The sequence below is a fragment of the Mastacembelus armatus genome, chromosome 6 (assembly GCF_900324485.2).
Source record: "Mastacembelus armatus chromosome 6, fMasArm1.2, whole genome shotgun sequence".
In the NCBI taxonomy this organism is placed as follows: Eukaryota; Metazoa; Chordata; class Actinopteri; order Synbranchiformes; family Mastacembelidae; genus Mastacembelus; species Mastacembelus armatus.
This window is the reverse complement of record NC_046638.1, coordinates 16,976,168-16,998,008: the sequence shown is the minus strand read 5'-3', so window position 1 is coordinate 16,998,008 and position 21,841 is coordinate 16,976,168. Positions and strand designations below refer to the sequence as shown.

The window sequence follows — 21,841 nt, the reverse complement described above, 5'->3', positions numbered from 1 at the left end:
TCTCTCTTCCCAGTCCCTTGTCCTTTCTTCATCTCTCCCTCCCTCCCTCTGGTGTCACGGCTCGCTGGCTCCAGGTGGTGAGGGAGGAAGGGAGGAAGGGATGTAGGGAAGGATGGATGGAGAGAGAGATGGAAAGCAGGGGGTGGGGATGTGCTGTCATCTGTTCCTATGTTCATACCGTCACAGTGCAGACCAACATCGTGCAAACTGTTCATGATGTTTTTAATTCATTTCCTCATGCTCATTAACTAACACTTACATTTCTGGGGACAACATGAAGAAATAAATGACTCAGGAGAGTGTGTTGAAGAGCCCAAGAAATCTTCTCTTGCAGAAAATGTGGACGATTTAAAAACTTTTTACCGATATAAAAAGTCTGACACACTGTAGCTTAACATAACTTTGCTAGACTTTACCACTATTCATATTTCATAGTAAACAAATTGCAATATAATGATTACAGTTAATTCCTGTAGACAGTTATACAACTGACAGAATTATTATGTGGTAATCATAAAGATAATGTAATACATTAAAAAAATACATTCAAATATATTTCAATTATTTTACCTAAAAGTGTGATATGCAGTAATATGTAGTGATTTTATTTATTTTCAAAGGTTCCTTAGAAAGATTTGAAACAGACAAATTAAATATGGCTTGTAATGAACTTCTCTCTGAAAGGAAATTAGCTGTGTTCCTGCCATATGTCTTTGCAGTATTTTTCAGATTGTTTGACAATCAACAAATTTCCACTTTAGCAGAATACAAATACTCGCTTGTTCACTCTCTTTGTGAAAGTCTTCCCTGTAATATCAGTTCATAATGAGCAATGACATCCATGGAAAATAACTGCAGACAGTGAACTGCTATCTTCAGTTCAGAGCACTAGTACAGGCACCGGCACATGCCAAAAACACAGAGGCAGAGTAGTCTGTGGCTTATTAGTTCAGGTACAGCAGGGTAGATGAGAACACACACACACACACACACACACACCCTCACACACACACACACACACACACACACACACACACACACACACACCCTCACACACACACACACACACACACACACACGAGTGAACCCTGAACCACATTATCACACCTCCATTGACTCTAAAAGCTTCTTATTCGCCTCATTAAGTCTTCAGTGACACAAAAATAACCACACCAGGCCCTGCTCTCCACCAAGTACACATACATACTTATAGATGTGTGGATGTGTGCATGTGTAAAGAGAAGGAAAGGGGGGGTGGTAGTAGGGGGGACACTAGGAAGCACAGAAAGATGTGTGCAGAGACACACACCAGCTCAGCCACAGCCTCTGGGACAGCTGCTTAGACAGCAGACCGACATTACTAGTCAAGCGCATCACAGATGTGACTGCAGGCTAATGGACGGGCTAAATACAAGGTGAATGTTCTGAACCAGCAGATCAGTGCAACCTCCAGGTAAAAAATACAAGTGAGCTGAGTTTATTCAATTCAGTTTCTGGTTTGCACCCAAAGTCACCATCAAACTGAAAGGTGGTAATGCAAGTAAATCAAATGAAAAGGCACTTTTGAGACAAAAAAAAATGTTCTTCAAAAAGTGAAGATTAAGAGTAAACTCATGTCATCATGCCAACAAAAACACAACTGCTTCAAAGTATGTCCCTGAACTAGTGATTATCAAAATACAAAGAATACAAATGAAGAAGGCTACCTAACACTATTAGAGTGCCTTGATGTAAATAGGTAAGTAAAGCTCATGCTGAGGACACATCATTAGCCACCACACTCCACGGGGAGCACTTAGATCCAGGTGAGTGGCCACTCAATACCTTCAAGGCATCTGTGTGTGCATACGTGTGTGTGGTGTGCATGAGGGGGGAAGAACAATGAAGCATGCAGCTAGCAGCAGGAATTGGAGTGAATGAGGAGCAGAGTTCAGGTGAGGGATAACTGCAAAGATTTGGATAAAATCTGATTTTTGTGTATACAGTTTATACTGTTTTTTTGTAATGCACGACACTTTCTGCTACTGTGAAAATACAGAATATTTTCTATCCTGTGTTGGGCACTGAATTTCTGCTTTCAAGTTTTCCCACACCATGCAATGTGGTTTCTGCAAGTGGTCAGTAACATGATTGACTAAAATCCTGTTTTCAGTATCAGAATCTAAGCTAATACAATAATTACTAAAAGTGATTCATACATATTTGAAATCTGGAGAATGTTTATAAATGAAATGCTGATGGGCAGGCAGTGAGACAGCACAGGGCTGCCTTGTTCGTAGTGTAGGCTAAGGAGACAGAAAGGGGACAAACCTTGCCGACAGGTGGGCTCTTCTATGGGCCATCCAATAGGCAGGTGGGGATGGGGGGAGAGCGGAGGAGAGAATGGGCAGGGTTAGTAATAGGTAGAGTGAATGTGATGCATGTGTGGGGGGAGGCAAAAAGCAGTACTGTAGACACAAGATTGCTGTCATTGAAAAAAGCCATTTTTAGTGGAATTAGAAACAAATATACAGTACATTGAATTAAAGCTTAAAGATGACTTGTTGCTGCCGCTAAAAGCTACTGCGACAGACATAGGGAGCTGAAGAAAAAAAGATCGCGGGGTGGGGCATGAACTAATACTGTCTTAGCAACAAGTGAGAAAGAGGACTGTGCACTGTTACTAGCAGAACAAAGTGAGGGTTATAGTCAGTTTTTTTTAGAGATAGCTCTCTGATTAGAACAAATGGAAAGGAGAGATAACATGCCAAATGTGGCTTTTTGTGGACACACACCACATTTGCAGACACACCTGTGTATGAGAGAGAGAGAGAGAGAGAGAGACATACATGTGTATGTTCATGCTGTGACATCTAGACTGAGGTGATTAGTAAAGCATTAGTGGCTGCACGCAACACTCAGAACATGCTGTCAAGGACCTTATTAAGGGGTGTGCATCTTTGGTTTATGTGGAGGACAATTTTGAGTCACAGACTTTCATAAGAAGGGGGGTCTCTGCAAAGTGAGAACATAATCACGCTCTTCGTTCCTTTAAGGAGCAATTTTAACATGATTTTATCAGGAATTAGGATTAGTGTCATAGTACACACACAAGTAGTGCTAAGGCAGGGTTATAAAAGCATACATTATCTTACATTAGTGTCCCTTAAATCGTAACATAATAAAACAGTGCTATATTTTAAAACTCAAAACTAGAGATAATATATGTGCCTTTTGATTTGCATTACATGAAGTGGTTAATCAGATCATCTAAACTATGATCCTGTGGTGCGAATTTATGGAGTGGAAGTTGCTTTTTGATTGAAGCCAAAGTGGAAAACATACAAGCACTATATTAAAAATGCACACATAAATGCTTAACCCCAACCCTTACTCTAACCCTAATCTAAACCTAAACCTGAAAACCTAAACTCTAAAAACTCTAAAACCAAGTCATAACCCTCAAACACACCTTTCAGGGGGAGCCAGAAAATAAGGACAGGCCAAAATGTGTCCCAAACTGTCCTCACTCCAATGGTATGAAACTCAAACCAGTTCTCGCAGTGTATAACCACACAAGTACATTCTCTCTCACTCACACACAGGTTTAGTTAATCATGTCTTTACCTCACGCTATCACACAAGCAGGCAACTTCTCCATGATGTGCAGCTGCACAGCAGAAAACAATAAAGGCTGCCAGAAATTGCTGCTGTGCAGTCCAAAGAGACACGTACACATACACACACAAACACTCATGTACATGAAGAATGAGGGGAGGTGGGACAGGGGATACAAAGACAAAACAAATCGAGTCATAATAACGAAGTAACCACAGAAAAGAAGGGACTCTTTGATCTTGCTAATCTATCTGGGTGATGATGATACAGACTGCTTGGTACTCACCTTTGAGTATGTGTTATAAACACACATACTAAAAATTTGGCACTGGCACTGCTGACGTTTACTTCATCCAAAAAGAGTAATGATATATTCACTGGAGCTGCAGATAAACTGCCTAGTGTTGGCTTTCTGTCAAAATTAGCTGATCTGACTGTCTAGCTCCACATGCAGATACAAATCCTGAAGTTCTCTTTTTTCTGTCATCTCTCTACTAACCCCCCTTGCATCTTCTCTTTCCATGAAATCTCCCCCCCAAGCATGCCTAGCCAAAAACACAAATAAATACTTTCAGTATTCTCTTCTCATCTCTGCTTCTTCAAGTCTTTGCTCCCCTTCCCACCTGCTTAGCTGTGTTTGGGGGCTAGAAAAACTGAACACACACAGCTCGGTGATTATACATACTCACACAGGTGGGATATGCCCCTAACCCATGCAGATATTCACCAGATACCCTCTAAAAACCTGCACAGACAAGAGTATTTGTTTGCCTAATAGAAACAAATTCATGCAGACACACGCAATAGAGACTATCAGTGGTTTGCTAGGGTTTGAATGCATTTATATTCACTAATAAGAATAATAAATAAATAAGTGTAATTATACATGCTGTTCAAAGTTAAATGCTCATTCATTAGAGCTGGGTTATACAATTTCTGAGTTGTTGCATGCAGTTTGGACATATTATACTGTATAATATTTAAATGCACATACATGATGAATATTATACTTTGGGTAAGCTGCTACCCAAGGCAAAACTTTATAACTCAATTACCCTCAGTGTGTGAGAGATGGAATGAGATTATATACGAGTGTGTCCAGGTCTGATTAACAAATGTGGCTGCTAATGTACAATCATTATTTAATGTTAAGCACCAATTTATAGATTACATAAAGTGGTTTTGCTATATCAGTTAATATTATTATATTGTGTTTTGCTATCACTGGGGCTAAGGTGTCATGTCAAACTCCAGTGCACTCCAGTGCAGAACCACCATGTATGTGGTTTAACCTCAATGTTTAAATGATAATGCACCAACTCAAGTTCAAGCCAGAAAAGTCAATTTGACAATTAGTACCCTCAAGCTACCATTAGCCACAGACAATCCATGACATAAACAAACCACAGGCACAATGCTGCACAAAAACCTATGGTACAGATCAGTTTGGCATAATGTCAACACCTTGTAAAGCCCTGCGCTGGATTCAGAGAATCTGCCAAAATGACAAACAATCCAAGAAGAAAAGAAATATATCTCTTAATTTCCTTTTGTCCCTTCATCCTCCTTGCATATTTTCTCCCTTCTTCTTGTCTGTCTCTTCTTTTCTTCCTGTGTCATATTCTAGAGCAGGGTATTGACCACATGGTATTTTAATTACCTTTGGTACTTTAGTGCCAAAGTACTTTAGTACCATCACAGTAAAGCATAAGCTAGAGACTGACAACCAGTCTCTGTGTGTGTTTGTGTGTGTAGCACCAGGTTTCAGCTCTGAATCATTTAAAGTGGTTACTGCAGGACTGTGTAACAATTTAATTGTACAACAATATGCACATCCTTCAGTGACTACTCTGAACCAGTGTGGTTTGCTTATGTATACTTCAGGTTAAAGATGGTTAATCATTTTACTGTAAGCAAATGTAACTTTAAGGGGACTACTGCTTTAAATGATAACACTGTTATATATGTTACATAGTGTATATATTTCAGTTAAAATATTTTTAAAAATGCCTTTGGCTTGAGAACAAATGCAGGTGGAGCAGTTCTCAGTGCTTCAAGGATTCCTCTGTAGACGTATCACTTTGACCCTCTCTGCCTTAATCTGCCAGAATCTTATGTCTCTTTCTCTTTCTGACAGCGTAATTAACAGGACCGTGGGGTGCACCATGTATTACCCATGGAGCAATGTGACAGTCACATTGCAGAGGCTCGGTTAGCCAACACAAAATTCCCTCCTCTCTTTTCTGTCATCCAGTCACACCAGTAACATGTTTGTTGTGACTGAGGAATAAGACAAACACACCATGGTCACCAACTGGATATGACTGGAAATCTTAGCCAAGGTGTATCATTTGTTATTTTAGATTTTCTACTTCATACACAGTTTTCAGTGACACGCAGACAAACCGACAGGCTGAGAAGTTGTCAAATGCCTTAGGGTGTTTTACTAAACCATGTGAGCATATCAAAAGTGACACAAGCACACCTACCAGTATTGAAAGTGAGCGCTGATGATAAAGTATGGGTGTACGTCCTGATGAGACTGGTAGACATGCAGTGATGCTTCCCCAAAGAGGGTGTTGTAAAGGAAGAAAATGAGGACAACGTACAGGAAGAGAATTGGATAAGGGGAAGTAAATCATGTAATGAGTTCTAGTGTTCTAATAGAAACTCTTACTTTTCTTAATTTGGTGAATACATGACACTATGATCTTATGCTGATTTGATATTCAACATGTATAGGCACAAAAACTGAAGTGGGGTTGAATGCCGGAGTGTAAGTTTGAAAGTAATAGAGATGGTCAGACAGCCACAGATTGAATGAAGATTATGTGACCGTGCAGCAAGCAGTTCTCAAACAGTACGGACATCTTGACATTCATGTTCATGTGCTCATGTTCCCCAAACGTTTACAGGCACTCTTTATTAAATTGCACCTTAACCTGAAAGTGGACATTGCTTTGCAAAATGAAAGAAGACCTAGAGTCAAAGGGAGAAGGTTAAAAATAACAGACAATGTGCTCTTTTTAATTTCTCTGTATTTTCTCCCTTCTTCATGAAGTGGAGATGGATAGGGTTGGAGGAAATGTAATAATAGGAACTGGGCAAGCTCTTAAAAATAATCTGCCTCATTTTCATAATTAATCGGTGCTAGGTTTTCACACAATTAGCATGTTAATTAACCCAAAACTGCCACCACTGTGTGGGGAGGCGTGTGTGCGTATATGTGGGGGATGGCCGATCCAGTGAAAGGAAGGAAACGACAGGAGAGAAAAGCTGAGTTACGGTGTCTATCAAACAAGTCAGAGAAACTGTGGTATCACTGGGAAAAATGATAGGATGACTGGCAGGATTCTCAGTGTGGAGGAATGGAGGCGAGATGGAAGAACGGGAAGGAGATCGAAGAAAGGTTAGAAGATAACATAAGATGCTCAGAAGAACACAAGGAGTGGAGGAGGCAAAACTAAAACAATAAAAGGGAATTTTTTTCAGTAATGTAGTGAAAAACAAAGAGGATGGACAGAAAGAAACAGCAGGTAAAAGATGGAAACTATGCTTACGTAGTGTGCGTTCTCTTATGTGTGTGGCTCGTGTGAATGTGTGGCAGAATTTGTCCCTGCGTTTATGCATCTGTGTGTGTGAGACAGTGGGTGCCTGACTGCATATATGTATGTGTGTGAGTGTGAGTGTGTGTGTGTGTTGGTTGGTGGGAAAGGGGGTGACCACGTGGGAATGAAGTAAAAGTTACTCCAGCTGTACTTCTGTTTCAACTCTGTCTTCTAAGGTCTCCAGACATTACTAGGCGACTCAGAGCGATGTCAGCACTCACACGTGCGCACGCACATGCACACACGCAAACGTATGTGTGCGCACGCACACACACACACACACACACACACACACACACACACACACACACACACACACACACAGTACACTAGTGACTCTGGGATTGCCTGTCAGGTCTGGCGTGGGGCTGAGTGTGGCATGTGCAGAGCGTTTGTTCCCCCAGAACAACTCACAGGTCCACCTCGTTAATCTCCATGACGACAGAGATGCTAAGGCAGCAAATTAGTAGCGAGTGAAAAAAAAAGTGTCACAGGGGAATCTCATAAAAGAACATCTCCAAACTATGTAGGTAGTGTTGTAATAAAAGACAACTTTTTTTGTTAAACACATACATACTAGCATGTGCACACATGCACACACAAACATACACACATATACCTTTTCTCACCACTTTACAGGTGATAATGGTACTAAAATGATAAAGCCTAACAAGATGGCAGTGACTATCTTTTCCTTCTGTTTCGTCATGCAAAATATGTAAATTGTAATGCATGTTTGGTTATTCATTATGTTATTCCAGGAGTACAACAGCATGACAGGAGGTGTCAGTGTTTCTTTTGCCCTAATCAATCTCAAATGTCAAAACTGTCTCTTTAAAGAAGAATTTTGGTCACTACCTCAGTTTCTGCTGAGCATGTATTTTTTGATGCTTTGTCGACCTTCATGTGCAATTTTATTGCCTACATATTAAACAGTATTCTACATATGCATATATGCCTGACAGCACAAATAGGGATTAGGAATTAAATTGTGAGACATTTGAACTGAATGTCTCTCTTTAGCCAGGAGCCTTACTCCTTTAAATGCAAGGGCAATAAACTCACTACAACACCACTGAAGTAACTTTTAAGTACCTGCGTTGTATATGATATTATATATAACTTCAATTCTCCTTAGTGTTAACTCACCACATCTGCAACAGCATTACAGCATCAGAGTAGAATAAGAAACAGACTTCATAGAGGCCATGTAATTATTCGTTTTAAGTAATGAACAGACAGGTGTTTCCTGTTGGAGTGAGTAACTTATAACAGATGGCCCTGAAAGACTTTTTTTTTTTTTTAAACACTTGGTGCATAAAGTTTCATCTGTAATTTCAACTGTTTCGTAAGTCATGCTTTCCATCCCTCAGAGGTGCAGCCAAATGGTAAATTGTAAATCACCTGGTCCAGGTAGTCCACAAGTCAGTGTGTGTATGTTTGTGTGTGGCTGTGTGCTGCTCAGACTGACTGCTGTGTCTGAAGAACAACACATTGCAACAGTTGTGCTGTTAAACATGAGGAGATGAGTCATTCACAGTCACCCGATTGCTATATTAGTACAGACACACACAGACAAAGTGAAAGAGCTGTGCTTCACTCACCAATCATGTGATTTGCAACATGAATCTGGATCTCCCTTTCTGTCTCAAATGTCATTTGGCATTTAATACACTGGTAGGTCTTTTTCTGTAAGATAAAAACACATCAACAACCAAAAACATTATCTTTCATGTAAGAGCTATTCATTGTGCTGAATACAATTTAAACAGTTTTAAATAAGAAACACAACATTTTAGGAATGTTAAATGCATAAATCAATGGAATAAAACAAATGTTGAAATAAAGTAATATATTCCATTTTATAGTAGGTCCATCGTGAAAAAGGCATGTCATTTTGTCCAAAAATGCCTTTTCAAGAGAAGTAACAACCTCTTGACCAACTCTGCAAACTGATCAAAATAATAAATACAAATTTATTATACTATACCTCCCAGTAAACTCTCAGGCTCAAGAATGAAGTGTATAGGCGCATTTCCCAGTGATAGCTAGTAAAAAACACTGAATGATGCTGTTTTTATACTCAACCCTTAATATGCAGGAGAGGTGAACCCTTTGAAGTCACACTAATCAAGAAATGCTAAAAGAAGTGAAAAGAAGATACACACACACACACATATATGTAAGATCTCTGCAGAGGGAGAGCGTCAAAGAAATTAATAAGGGAGCAAGTGAAAACAGATTAAGGAAAGGAGCAATGAAACAGACACAGAAGGAACAAGTGTAGAAGAAAACAGGACACGAGAGAAAGAAAGATATACAGAAAGAGACAGAGAAACAAGGGTGAGAGACACAGAAACAAAGAGAGAGAGAAGCAGAGGCTCTGCTTATCCATTCACAGCACACAGCGATCACTCATGCACAAACACATACAAAATACACAAAGGCCCCACTTCCACTATCTCTCTGCTGCTTCAGCCTGCTAGACTGAGTATTCACACACACACACACACACACACACACACACACACACACACACACACACACACACACACACACAGAAATCCTACTTTGTCTGCTTTGTGCTGTTAGACTAAGCAGAAACAAAGGTGCAGGTAAGACAGAGGATCCCTGGGAACTGCTTCTAACACACACACACACACACACACACACACACCCTCACACACACACACACACAGGCACACACACAGACACACACACACGCTCACCTGCAAGTACACACTCACAACACAGACACGCAGCAGGTCCCGGGGAGCCTGACTGTCAATATCAAGTAGAGCGAACAGCTCCCACAATGCCTCAGCACGCCCCAGCCACAGGACCCAGTGGGGCTCAGCTGACACACACCGACATACAAACAAGCACACGTATGCAAGCTACAGACACAAAAGCAGGAGCACGCACTAGCACTTCACACACAACTCATGCAATTGAATTTTTGAGTCTCCCACACTTCTGAAAATGTCTCCATCTGTTAAATGGTGCTTATCGTATTTGCGTGAGTTTCAAATACAATACTGGCCATTGTGCAATATTTCCTTCACCAGTATGGGGCATCTGTCAGTTCTGTTCATTTTATCTGATAGTTTTGATGGGAAGCACTACAGAGATATTATTATTAAAGATGCAAACCCAGTTCTACTTCATATTAGTAAAATGTTGGTTAATGTAAAGACCTGTCTTGACTTTAAGCCAATTGATCTAACTGATTTATCTCAGTCTATCCTATCTCACCTTAGGTGCAGGTGAAGCCTCAGCCTTCTTTCCTGCTGCACTGGTTTCAGGGCTGACCTCTGGGTGATCTGTCTGGACGTGACTCTCCAAGTCCTCCAGGCTTTCAAACTTCACTCCACACTCTGGACACCTCAGCCCGGCTACAGCCTTCTCTACCTGCGTCTCCCCAGGCGTGGCAGCTCCTCCCTGGCTGGGGCTCTGGCCATTCGTGCCCCTGATATGATTGAGCATTGAACTTATTTTAGCTGATTTTAGTGATCTAAACTGTTTCTAAACAAAAATACAAGTTTTTGCATGTCAGTCTGTGTGTTCTATTATATGTTTATGAGAGAAGGACTGAACTCTTTACTACATCTGTAGGTCCTTATTACACATATGACACACACATAGAGACCTTAAACAGAGCAGGAATGATTTATTTAACATTCAAATATCTTTAAAAACATTTTACTCTAGACTTTTCCAAAGTAAGCAAATGAACATTTATATTTTTCATTTCCTTATTACTGAAATCGTTCGGGTGTCTTTTTTGCATTGGCATGAAAGCCAAGACAGTTGCCATTTGCTTGTTCCATCTCAGCTCAACCCTGCCTACCTGTCCTTTAAGGCTGGAACTGGAAAACATATTGACAAGCCATGCACCAAGCTATTCTTCATATTATGGCAGAAACAGCCTTAATTTCACAGATACTCTACCTAGTTAGGCAGTATTCATAAAGTTGTCATACTTACAACTAACTGGTACTGTATAAGCAAACTTCTGTAGTATGCTAATTTGTTAAAGTTACCCAGTGATGACACCACAGTGATTATATACTGCATATACTACCTGCTCATGCAGCCAGCACAGAGGCCATAAGGCAAGCCGTTGACATCCAGCTTCACCAGCTCTCCTTTGTTCTTAAACTCCTTCAGGCAGAAGGCACATTTATACAGCTTATGTTGCTGCAGCTGCCCGTTAGGGGACGAGGAGGCTGAGCCATTCCCACCTCCTCCTCCAGTTCCTGCGAGTGCAGGGCCGGTGGAAAGTTTCTGCATGTGGAATGTGCCATGGATCTTCAGCTCCAGAGTGGAGGTGACGGTCTGCATGCAGACAACGCAGCGGAAACCAGTGAGGGAGTTGCGGAGGTCAGGGTGCATCTGGCAATGCTCTATGAACTCCTCCTCACTCTGCAGGGGCATCTTACAGATTCGACAGGTTCCTGTGTCCAGGCTCTTACTGTGGGTCACCTGCAGAAAGGTAAAATTCACAGGAATTAGCAATAAGAGGCGAGTAATATCACTGTACCACAAAGCATTTTTATAATCAAAATATACTGTAGATAAAAGATTTTTTGATAAACCAACAAAACTATAATCACAATCAATATGGTTCCATTGAAAATGTATTAATTCTATAAGTACAAATTACTTAGGAGTCAGAAAATGTTTTAAGAAATAATGTAAATTCAGCCCAAGGCACCATCTCTCACAGTATTTAACAATGTTACTGACAGTAGCTACATTACACAATATATTTTATTAATATGCAGATATCCTGTAGTGTGGTGCAGCACAAATTGCCTCTCTTAGGACATTTTAACATTTTTTAAGTCTAATTTCAAAGCAGCCAAAGACTTTGCATGATCAAAAGACAGGTATGCAGACAGAGACCACAAAAAAATATAACACAAGAAGAAAGAAAAACCTGACTACACAGACGTTTTTAGACCTGTGAGAGATTCCACATTACATTTCTTGAAAAACCTCTAAATTACATGGACACCTCAGAAGATATGCATACAGCCACAAATAAACAGACTACAAAGTAACTGCAAATGTACCTTGTGCTCAGTGAGGGTTAGCAGGGAGGGGAAGCGCTCGCCACATATTGGGCACATGTAGTGTTTGGCAGGGCCGCGATGTGTCTGTGCATGTTCACGAAGTCCATTCTCGGAGAAGAAGGTTCTGGAGCACACATTGCACTTGTGGTTCCCTTTGATGAAGTCTGCTTTCTTCTTTCGAGAACCTGGTAAACAGAAATTCTATGATCATCATAATCATATGCAATGCAACAATACAGAATTCTTATCTTCAACATATTTTCTGCACTCGCCTAAGTTTCAAACCTGTTAGTAAGTGGCCTCAAAGAAGGTGTCCAAAAGCTGTATGAAACTATTAAATTGCAAAACCAAAAAACATTCCTTCCCTGTTAACAACAGCTGAGAATGACAAGGAATGGTTACCAGCATCATCTTCTCCTGGCCGGATGTTGTGATCACGCAGCCGGTGATTCTGTAAGAGTGACTCCATGGTGTAGGCCGCTCCGCAGATATCACAGGCATACATGGGCTCTGAATTGTCCAGCTCCTCCTCACCCCCACTTGCCTCATGGCTGTTGGCTGTATCTCCTGCCTGAACTGTTCCTCCACCCACAACTCCGCTCTTCAGCAGCATGTTCTGCAGGTCGGCCTGTTCAGCAGCCACCACTGTTGCTCTTTCAACGCCTCCTGTACCTCCACTACTGCCACTTCCTGCTCCTCCTCGTTTAGAGGATTGTGCCAGCCCATTGGGTGTCCCATTCTGGCTCCCGCTGCTCCCTGTACCACCTCCATTGCCAGTTATGTTGCCACCATCGAAGATGCAGTGTTTCTCCCTCAGGTGTCTCTCTAGCAGTGAGATGGCATGGAAAGCTTTGCCACAGAAACGACACGTGAATTTCTTGCTGTGTGTGGTGATGTGGCATTGGAGCTCCACTTCTGTTCCAAACGTTTCTCCACAGAAAATGCACTTCCTGGGCTTGAGGGCTGTTAAAATACACAGATTAAATCTCACTCTAGATTTCAAATAAACATTGTTAAACTCCAGACCGTAATTTTTTAAGGTACATTTTTAGGTTTTGGTAGTTTTGCTTTAATACATTTGACTTGACCTTGTCTTTATTTTGTTCTGCTCCATTTACGTCTCAGCACCATGAATTTTACTCTACATAGGTCAAGTTTTATAATAACACTAACCCATAGTCCCAGTAAAGGTGTACAGTACCTGCTCCAAGCCCCCCAGGGAGGCCTGACCTCTGGCCCAGATGGTTATGCTTAACATGGAGCTGAAGATCTGTTTCCTTCCTAAAATCCCAGGCGCAGGCTGTGCAGCGGAACAGCTTCTTCTCATTGCTATGCTTGACTGCCAAATGCACCTGGATGACATAAATTGGAAGAAAACACAATCCAAAATATTTCATTTCTCTTCAGTGGTTGTTTTACTACTGTTTTCAATTTACCAACCATAGGATACGCCAAGTATAAAAGGGAAATAATTAACAAACCAACATATGCTGGCTGACTAATTCACCTGTATTGAGACCTTGGAGTCAAAGACCTCCTGGCAGAGAGTACAATGGTACAGGACAAACGTGTGCATGTCAAGCAGGTGTTTTTGCAGGTCATCCACCGAAGAGAACTGCTTGTCACAGCTTTCACACACATACTGTGTTGATGTGGTAGTGTAGTGCACTGTCAGGTGTTGAAGCAATGCCTCCTGAGATTCAAAGTCCTCTTTATTGCACTGGGGGCAGGACTGGCGTCTCAGCAGCATCTCAAGGTGTGATTTTAGGTGGGCCTGGAAGCCCTCAAAGCTGGCAAAGCGAAGGTCACACTGGTTGCAAGGGTAGTCACCATTACTCCCCATGGAGGGGGTGGAGTCCCCTCCCAGTCTGTGGCGTTTTGGAGAGGAGATCTCTACATCAGAGGAAGCAGGGCTTAGGTCAGCAACCTTTGCCTGCCGTTTGTTGTTGGCCAGCGGGATGTTCTTATGGTTCTCTTTTATGTGTTTGGTGAGCTTGAGGAGTGAGCCGAAGATAGGAGAATTGGTGCAGTAAGGGCAGGAGTAAACCTGTACATGGACAATAATTCTTTTTTAAGATTATTACACATTGACATATAATTTTATTTAGTCCTTGGAGAGTAAAAGAGAAAATGGAAAAACTGTGGAGAGGGTGAGTGATAGAAAGACCTGAGAGAGTCACACAAAAATTGATCAATAGTTATGATCAATAGTCATACCCATAACTGCAAGGTCTCGCATAAAAAAAACCTATGTCTGGTAAAACACTCTGTGTCTTTTTGCCTTTTAAAGCTTTTTAAACTTTATACCAAAATCAGCAAATTTAGATCTTTTGCCACTGATGTCTACCTGGGAGCAAGAGTACGCAGATAATTTCCCTTTGTTGGTAAATGTGACTGTTGCTGTAAATGTGACTGATAACTAAGAAATTAACTCTCCGAATCAGGATAATTCATATAATTCATAAAATTATCTTTAAACTGAACTCACCATGTTTAAAGTTTCACTGGGCTCAGAAGAAAGTACAGGAGTCCACATAATTCAATTGAAACTAGCTTAAAGCTAATCAACACTGATTAAGAGTACATGTGCAAAACATGTAAGATATAACCAATCAACTCCATTTAAAGCTTGTTTTTGAAATATAAACTTACTAATATGAATGTATTAATTCTTAATTCTCACCTCCATGAAAGACTGGGATGCAGCCTGTAGTACAGGAGACTCCAGTTTGGCCACTGCTCCTCCAGATGCAGCTCCGCCCCCTGCAGCAGAAGTGCAGTGTGTCTGCTGAATATGTTCTGTCAATGAAGACTCTGTCAGGAATCCCATGGAGCACTGGTTGCAGAAAAAGGCATGGTTCCCTTCTGGGATGGAGGAGTAACACTGTTAGGTATTTAATAGTAACAGTACATATTCCACCAACATTTTCAACTAAATAAACACTTGGAAATACTCTGCGACACAAATTACCACAGTCTCTACCTTCTCAGATCTCAGCTTTGTTCAGTAACAGCTACCCAACAAAAAAGATATATTTTATCTGACTTTCATAGTTGAGGAATAATAGCTCTCTTCAGCTACACACCTAATGTGGTGGATCCTGCCACAATCCCACCAGGCAGGCAGTGGGACACTCTGATGTGCTCCTGCAGAGAGTTGATGTCTCCGAACATGTCTGGGCAGTAGTTGCAGTGAAATGCTGTGACATTGGTGAACTGCAGCAGGGGAAAAGTTGCTGTGGCTGTTCCTACAGCTCCTCCACTGGCACGGTGAGCTTTGCGCACATGCTCATTGAGGTTGTATAGTGTTGGCAGAGTGTCCAGGCAGAGTTGACATGTATGGCTCTGCTGTGGCTTATCTGCATGAATGGTCTTCAAATGGATTTCCAACACTGCCAGACTGTGGAAGTCTCTCTTGGAGCAATAAGGGCAAGAGTAAGTTACTTTACCCCAGTTTCCTCCTCCCCCTGTAGAGACGGACAAATAAACCAGTTATACGAAAAATAAGGAGTTATTATTTACTATGCAATCAAGAGATAAAATTAGACTAGTTTATCTGTGTATAAGTGACTTATATACCTCCACCTTGATGACTGAGACTTATACCAATCTCTTCCCCAGTGTCAGCAGCTCTTCTGCGGCCTCGTTCATTTCCTTGGCTGGGTTTTAGGGTAGAGTCCGGCGTGGAGCCTCTCTCCAGGCTGGCACTAGAGTCTGGAGTGGCTGAGCTCATTGAGGCCACACTGCCCAGTGCAGGGTCGGGACTGGCAGCGCTGTGATTGGAGGAGTCGGGCTGCCGATGGCTGTCTAGGTGGCAGTAGACATCCTCCACTGAGGGGAACTGTTCTGAACAGACAGGACACCTGGGGAAACAGGAAAAGTCCAGTAAAATAAAAATTTTATTGAAGCATTTCACAGTATTGATAATTCAATGTTTGTCAAAGCTTTGAAATACTTGTGTTTGCGGTTGGCATGTTGTGTTTCAATATGCGTGAGAAGTGAAGCCTCATCAAGAAAAATCTCAGGACAGTGGATGCATTGTAAGTCAGCTCTGTCAGACAGCTGAGGGTGTCTGGTCAGGACATGTTTCTCCAGCTCATCAGTCTGACTGAACGTCTCCTCGCAGTAATCACACATATACAAGTCCTGCTCCAGGTCACCATCTCCTGCTCCCTTCTTCCCTCCATCCCTCTCGCTCCTCAGTGCAAGGTGCTCTCGGTTCTTGCGGTGAGCCTGTCAGAATCAGGAGTCAAGATTTAAATATTTAAATAAGAATGTGTTGTAAAAATATTCTGTCAAAACATTTTCATACTATATGACTGCAAAACCCTGGAGGCTCCTGTGTTTTACTATGGTCAACTCAACTCATGTACCTGTTTAGAAGGAATGGCTTATTAGTAATTCTGTAGCATTTAATGTAAAAAAACTCCTCACCTGCATATGGCTCTGCAGTGATGAGGTGGAGGAGAAGCCACGCTTACACACACTGCACTTAAATGGCTTGCTGGAGCTGGTGTAAAAAAAAAAAGTCACAATCAGACTCAGAAAAACTAAGTATGAATCGAAAGCAATTTCAAAGTACAGATTTTATGATAATTGGATCAGAAGCAGTTACCTGTGTGTCTTGAGATGGATCTTTAGATGATCAGAGCGGGAGAAAGCAGCTTCACACTCTTGACAGCTATACTTCTTATCTCCTGTATCAGATGACAGATTGACAAGAGATAATTACTTTAGAGAATAGGTCGCATTACAGACGTTATAAACAGACAGACAGACCGACACGCAGAATACGTTGCGACTCCTAACTCAAGTCTTATTCTGATGTTGTACCTTACTTTTTCTGTAAAAACAAAAACATCCATCGTTATTAAGTTATTGGATTGCCATATTAAATTGCTGTTGACAGCGTTCTTCTTAGTACAGTAAGGCCAATTAGACACTAATACACAATAGCCATTCACTATGTACTGTTTTTTTTTTTTTTTCCCTACCTGTGTGGAGTTTGACATGGCGGTCTCTGCTCCTCTTGTGTTTAAACAAACGGCTGCAGAAAGTACACTTGAAAGGCAGCTTGTCACTATGAATCTGCTCGTGGCGCTTCAGGTAGCTTAGACGACTGAGGAGGACCAAGAGAAGACAGACAATGAAGAGTCACTCATAGTAAAAACCTGTATTTCAGAAGTGGAGTTCACAAAGTGGTTTAACCTAAGCAAAACTCTGTAGTAAGTAAAAAAGGGCAGTGAGGACAGTTGGCAGAAGTAATAGAGAGGATTATGATGATGACTTTATGGTGCCTGTGACAGCTGTTCTTAAAGTGGGTCTGGAGCTGGTCCCTGGAGATGTTAGTAAGAAATGTATTCACCTCATCCCTTTTGCTGTTTGCCTTAGTCGTCCATGTTACCATGGTAATAATGAGAATGCTATTTGTTCAACTATACATTGATATTCATGAGTGAGATGTGAGGATGCAACTGAAATATGACATTGGTGCTGCTGTCTACGCCTGCAGCTTCGTGGGGATCCATACGTGTGAGTTGATACCTGAAAGACTTGTCACAAAACTGGCAGGGGTACGGCAGACCAGCACCTCCTTCCTCCTCGCCACCAGTGGCCATGCCGAGGTCACAGCAGCCATCGGGCATCTGTGATGGAGAGGCCACATCTTTACTGGAGGGGGAGGAAGGTACCCAGGACAGACCTGCTGGGTCATCATCACCATCTACAGAGAGGGAGATAAACAAAGATCTCTTTAAAAATACGATAAGAAAACAAATCCACAGACAAGAGCAATTTCTGTATGAAGCTGCAAGATCACAAAAAAATGAGACAGACGAGCACAGTCAGGGAAAGTGGGGGTAAAACCAGGAGCATTAAAATGATTAAGAAGTTACATGTTTCTTGGAAGGCAAAAGGTAGGAGAGGCAGCCTGTGGGAGTTCAAATGAGAAAAAAGAGGTTATAAACAAAAGAATAAACACATTTATCCTGTATGCACACACAAAAATAATGAAGGAAAATGAGGATGACAGAGATAAAGAGAGAGTATAAAACAGAAGAGAGAAACACACTCCGGCAGCAGCAACATCTAAATAGAAAGCTCCAAGAACTATGTATCCCCAAAGGAGCCCAGAAATAAGGACAGAGTGTATTTTCTCTCCCTTCATCCTCCCTCTGCAGCCATCCCTCGTTCCATCCCTCCCCTCAACTCCCCTCCCATCCCTCCATCCATCCCTGAGGACCATAGATCCGCCTCATCATATTTTCATTAGGGCCTTGGCAGATTGAAACGTTGGAAAAGCGATTAGGAGATGTGGAGAGCAGAGCGGAAAGATGGCAATATTCACTCCCTTTATCTGTCATACATGGGAGATTATGCATTGCTCTTTTCCTTTTTACTTCTCTCCCTCCTTTTTTTTTCCCCTGCTGCATAGTCTGGCACAGAGGCGACAAAAAGGCCACGACTCCTTTAATAGACACTTCAGAATGGATTCGAGGCGACAAAAGAGGGGGCTGAATAATACTTGATATTGTTCTGTTCTTTGTGAGCCCTGTGAAGCAGCACATTGAGGCTACTTAGCATTTGCCTGAAAAATGTTTAAAAAAGGGCGGAGATGAAGGAGGGGGCTTGTTTTCTTTGCTTTTATCTGATAGCTATATTAACTAGGCCATCAACAAATCAAAGACAGAAAATAAGAAAACTAGAGTGACAGGACAGAGTAGAAAAAGTTTAAACATGATTTGTGTTATGCATCAGAATGCCAATATTTCTTCAATACAAATACCCTTGACACATGAGCATAGACACATGTGTAGAAGAGAAGTTTCTCTTGATAATTTTAGACCACTTCCCAAAGCACACATCGCTTTACCTCAACCTACTCCTACCACAATCTGGTGCGTCTTCTGTGTATCTGTGTGTGTCTAGTCTACTGTGTATTACGCCTTGCAGAGAGGGGGTGGAAAACAGATTCTTGTGATGAATCGATCGCTGAGAAAATGTAGGCACTGCGATGAGCAAATAGAACTCTGCAGGGGGGGTGGTTTAAAAAAAAAGTAAAACCATGAATTATAAATTTGACTGGAAGCAGGAAGGAAAATAACAAAGGTTTAAGAAAACATAAGGAATAGAGATATCAGCATGAGACCTAACAGCAAGGCAAGAGAGAGAGGTGGGTGAGAGCGGGTGAGAGAGAATGATAATGAGTGATTGAGACAGATGGGGCAGGGGGGGACAGTAAAATTGAGAGCATGAAGGAGGATGAAGAAGTGCATGGAAGTGTTGACAGGGTGAAAGGAGAAAAACAAACAATGTGTCATTCTAGAGCCCTGCACACAGTGAGTGCACAGCAGAAACATAAATCAGAAAAATGAAAAATTAGTGAGAATGAAAGGAGAGAGGCAAATACTAACGGATACTCCAGCTGAGAACTCAGATTACCACAACCCAATGGTTCCCAAAGTGGGGGGGCGCAAAACTACGGCAGGGAGGGCGCAAGGCGTGTTTGAGCACTGAAAGCATAACACAGACAGGTTTGTGAAAGGGCTCTCAGCTACAACAGAGGATGAGTCCTCACCAACTAAAAGCACAGCTTCCAAAGACAAGAAAATATGACAAGGCATTTATCGCTTTTGGCTTCACCAGTAAAATGGTGGGTAACGAGGAGAGACTACAGTGCGCTGTGTGTCTGAAAATATCAGGAAATAATCAGCCTCTGACAGTTTGAAAGTGAACATGTTAAAATGCCATGTATTTATTTTGTTTGTTCAATAAGAAGTTGCGGTTTTGTATGAATTACAATGTTTAAAATAAAATTCCAGTGGAGTTTGGAAGCAAAAGACTCAAAAATATTTTTTACTAAAATGAGGGTCCTGCAGAAAAAGTCTGGCAACCACAGCTATAACCAATCATGCAATTGTATTCTTGCTCTCTGGGGATCCTAAGACACAGTTATGTATTAAGTGGCTGGATTTATTATGGCGTTTTGCCTGTTTGCACCTGATGGAAATCTTGTATTTTATTAAGACTTTACTGCACTACTACTGTAACTCTAAACTATCTTCTAATGCCACAGGAATGAGGCTGTCTCTCTCTGGCCAATGAGGCTGGAAGTGACTTCATCAAGTAGCATCAAAATGCAGCCAGTATCATACTGGACAGATCCAGGGAGGACAGAATTAAGTGCGTGTGCGACAACAGAAATGATTAGTTTTCCGAGCATTCACGCCCATACATATAACCTCACAGCAGAACTCAGGCTACTCTGTCCTGGGATCTAAACCACACAAAGTAGCACAAGATCTACGATGGCTCAGTATGTTCAAACTGTTTTTTGTTTTTTAATGTTCTGAACTGAGTGTGATTTAAACATTTTGCCAGTTAGACAATTATCTACAATTCTGATTAAATTCCCTGATTCCTGCTTTGGAAATGTGAGGATTTAGTGCTTATTTAAAGCAAAATGAGCCCAAGGTTTGCCCAATAATACAGAACTATGACTCACTTAGACAAAGGTAACCAGCCTTAAGGAATTGAAAAACAAATATTGCTGAGACAGTTTGAATGAGCACAACATTATGAGAACTCAAACCAACATACCACAGGTCAAGTATGTGTGTTAAACTCTTCTGTCACCTTCAAAGTAAGATAACATCAGCTACAGCCGTACTGAACGTCTCATCAGCTGATCTTTTTATCTCAACAACACATCAACACAGGTCTGAATCCAACAGCAGTCATCTACATAGAGTAGATGTGTTAAAGCAGATTGTGCTTACAAAAGGCAAATCCAGACACCCCCTGCTGCCCACACAACAGGATACAAGTCTTTAAGTGTAGGCTGTGAAACATTAGTGATACTGGCTCATAAACACTCAAACAGGGACAGCGTGTCAAACACTGACTCAAAAAAATACTCAACCCAAAATGGTGAGGCAGCATGGTGAGTTGGGGGCTGAAAAAACAGCTAAAACTCAACAAGAAGAGAAAGCAAAGTATAGAAGCAGAGGGTGCAGGCAATGCCCTGTAAAAACAACAACAGCGTTTGTTCACAGAGCAGGTCTGGACCATTGCAGGCAGACCCCTATGAGTCAGTTAAATGGTAGTGTTTCCGAAGTGAGAAAGTGGGAGGAAGAGAGACAGAGAGAAAGGGAGAGATTGAAGAAGAGAGAGACTGAGTCAGAGGAAGGGGGAGAAATCACTTTTTAAGGGGGATGGAGGGGTGTTGGGAAAGAAGAGGAGGAGAGATTAGCGTCATTAAAGAGCCCTAATCCTCTGACTAGCGTGGCTGGCGCTAAAATGGAGGATCACACGGCTTTTTAACGGCGCCTTTGTCAGTCAGCCGCGAGGGGACCTGGCAAGACAAGGCCGAATGGCAAACTGGGAGAAACTGGAGGATGGGGAGGGGTGAGCGAAGAAAATTTCAATGAAAAGTTAAATTAGAGAAGAATCCTCGAGAGGAGAGAAGATGAGGAGGATGGATGGTTGAGGGAGGGGGATTTGAGAGAAAAAAAATAAGCAGAGGGAGAAAAAGTAGTTGAAAAAAGAAAAACAGGCAGG

General features: G+C 41.6%; 1 protein-coding gene across 2 annotated transcripts in view; it reads right to left on the bottom strand.

Moving 5' to 3' along the window:
- Window positions 1-21,841, bottom strand: part of znf423 (zinc finger protein 423) — a 136,378-nt gene that overhangs the window by 57,103 nt on the left and 57,434 nt on the right. For both annotated transcript variants that reach the window (XM_026311991.1, XM_026311992.1), the window contains 15 exons: window positions 17,828-18,005; window positions 17,278-17,402; window positions 16,899-16,980; window positions 16,718-16,793; window positions 16,239-16,516; window positions 15,863-16,146; window positions 15,370-15,750; window positions 14,967-15,148; window positions 13,791-14,330; window positions 13,485-13,635; window positions 12,686-13,246; window positions 12,284-12,468; window positions 11,290-11,690; window positions 10,461-10,674; window positions 8,810-8,894 (listed from right to left, as the gene is read on the bottom strand). In XM_026311991.1, the coding sequence (XP_026167776.1) occupies window positions 8,810-8,894; window positions 10,461-10,674; window positions 11,290-11,690; window positions 12,284-12,468; window positions 12,686-13,246; window positions 13,485-13,635; window positions 13,791-14,330; window positions 14,967-15,148; window positions 15,370-15,750; window positions 15,863-16,146; window positions 16,239-16,516; window positions 16,718-16,793; window positions 16,899-16,980; window positions 17,278-17,402; window positions 17,828-18,005 (3,723 nt within the window). The remainder of the gene's footprint in view (window positions 1-8,809; window positions 8,895-10,460; window positions 10,675-11,289; window positions 11,691-12,283; window positions 12,469-12,685; window positions 13,247-13,484; window positions 13,636-13,790; window positions 14,331-14,966; window positions 15,149-15,369; window positions 15,751-15,862; window positions 16,147-16,238; window positions 16,517-16,717; window positions 16,794-16,898; window positions 16,981-17,277; window positions 17,403-17,827; window positions 18,006-21,841) is intronic.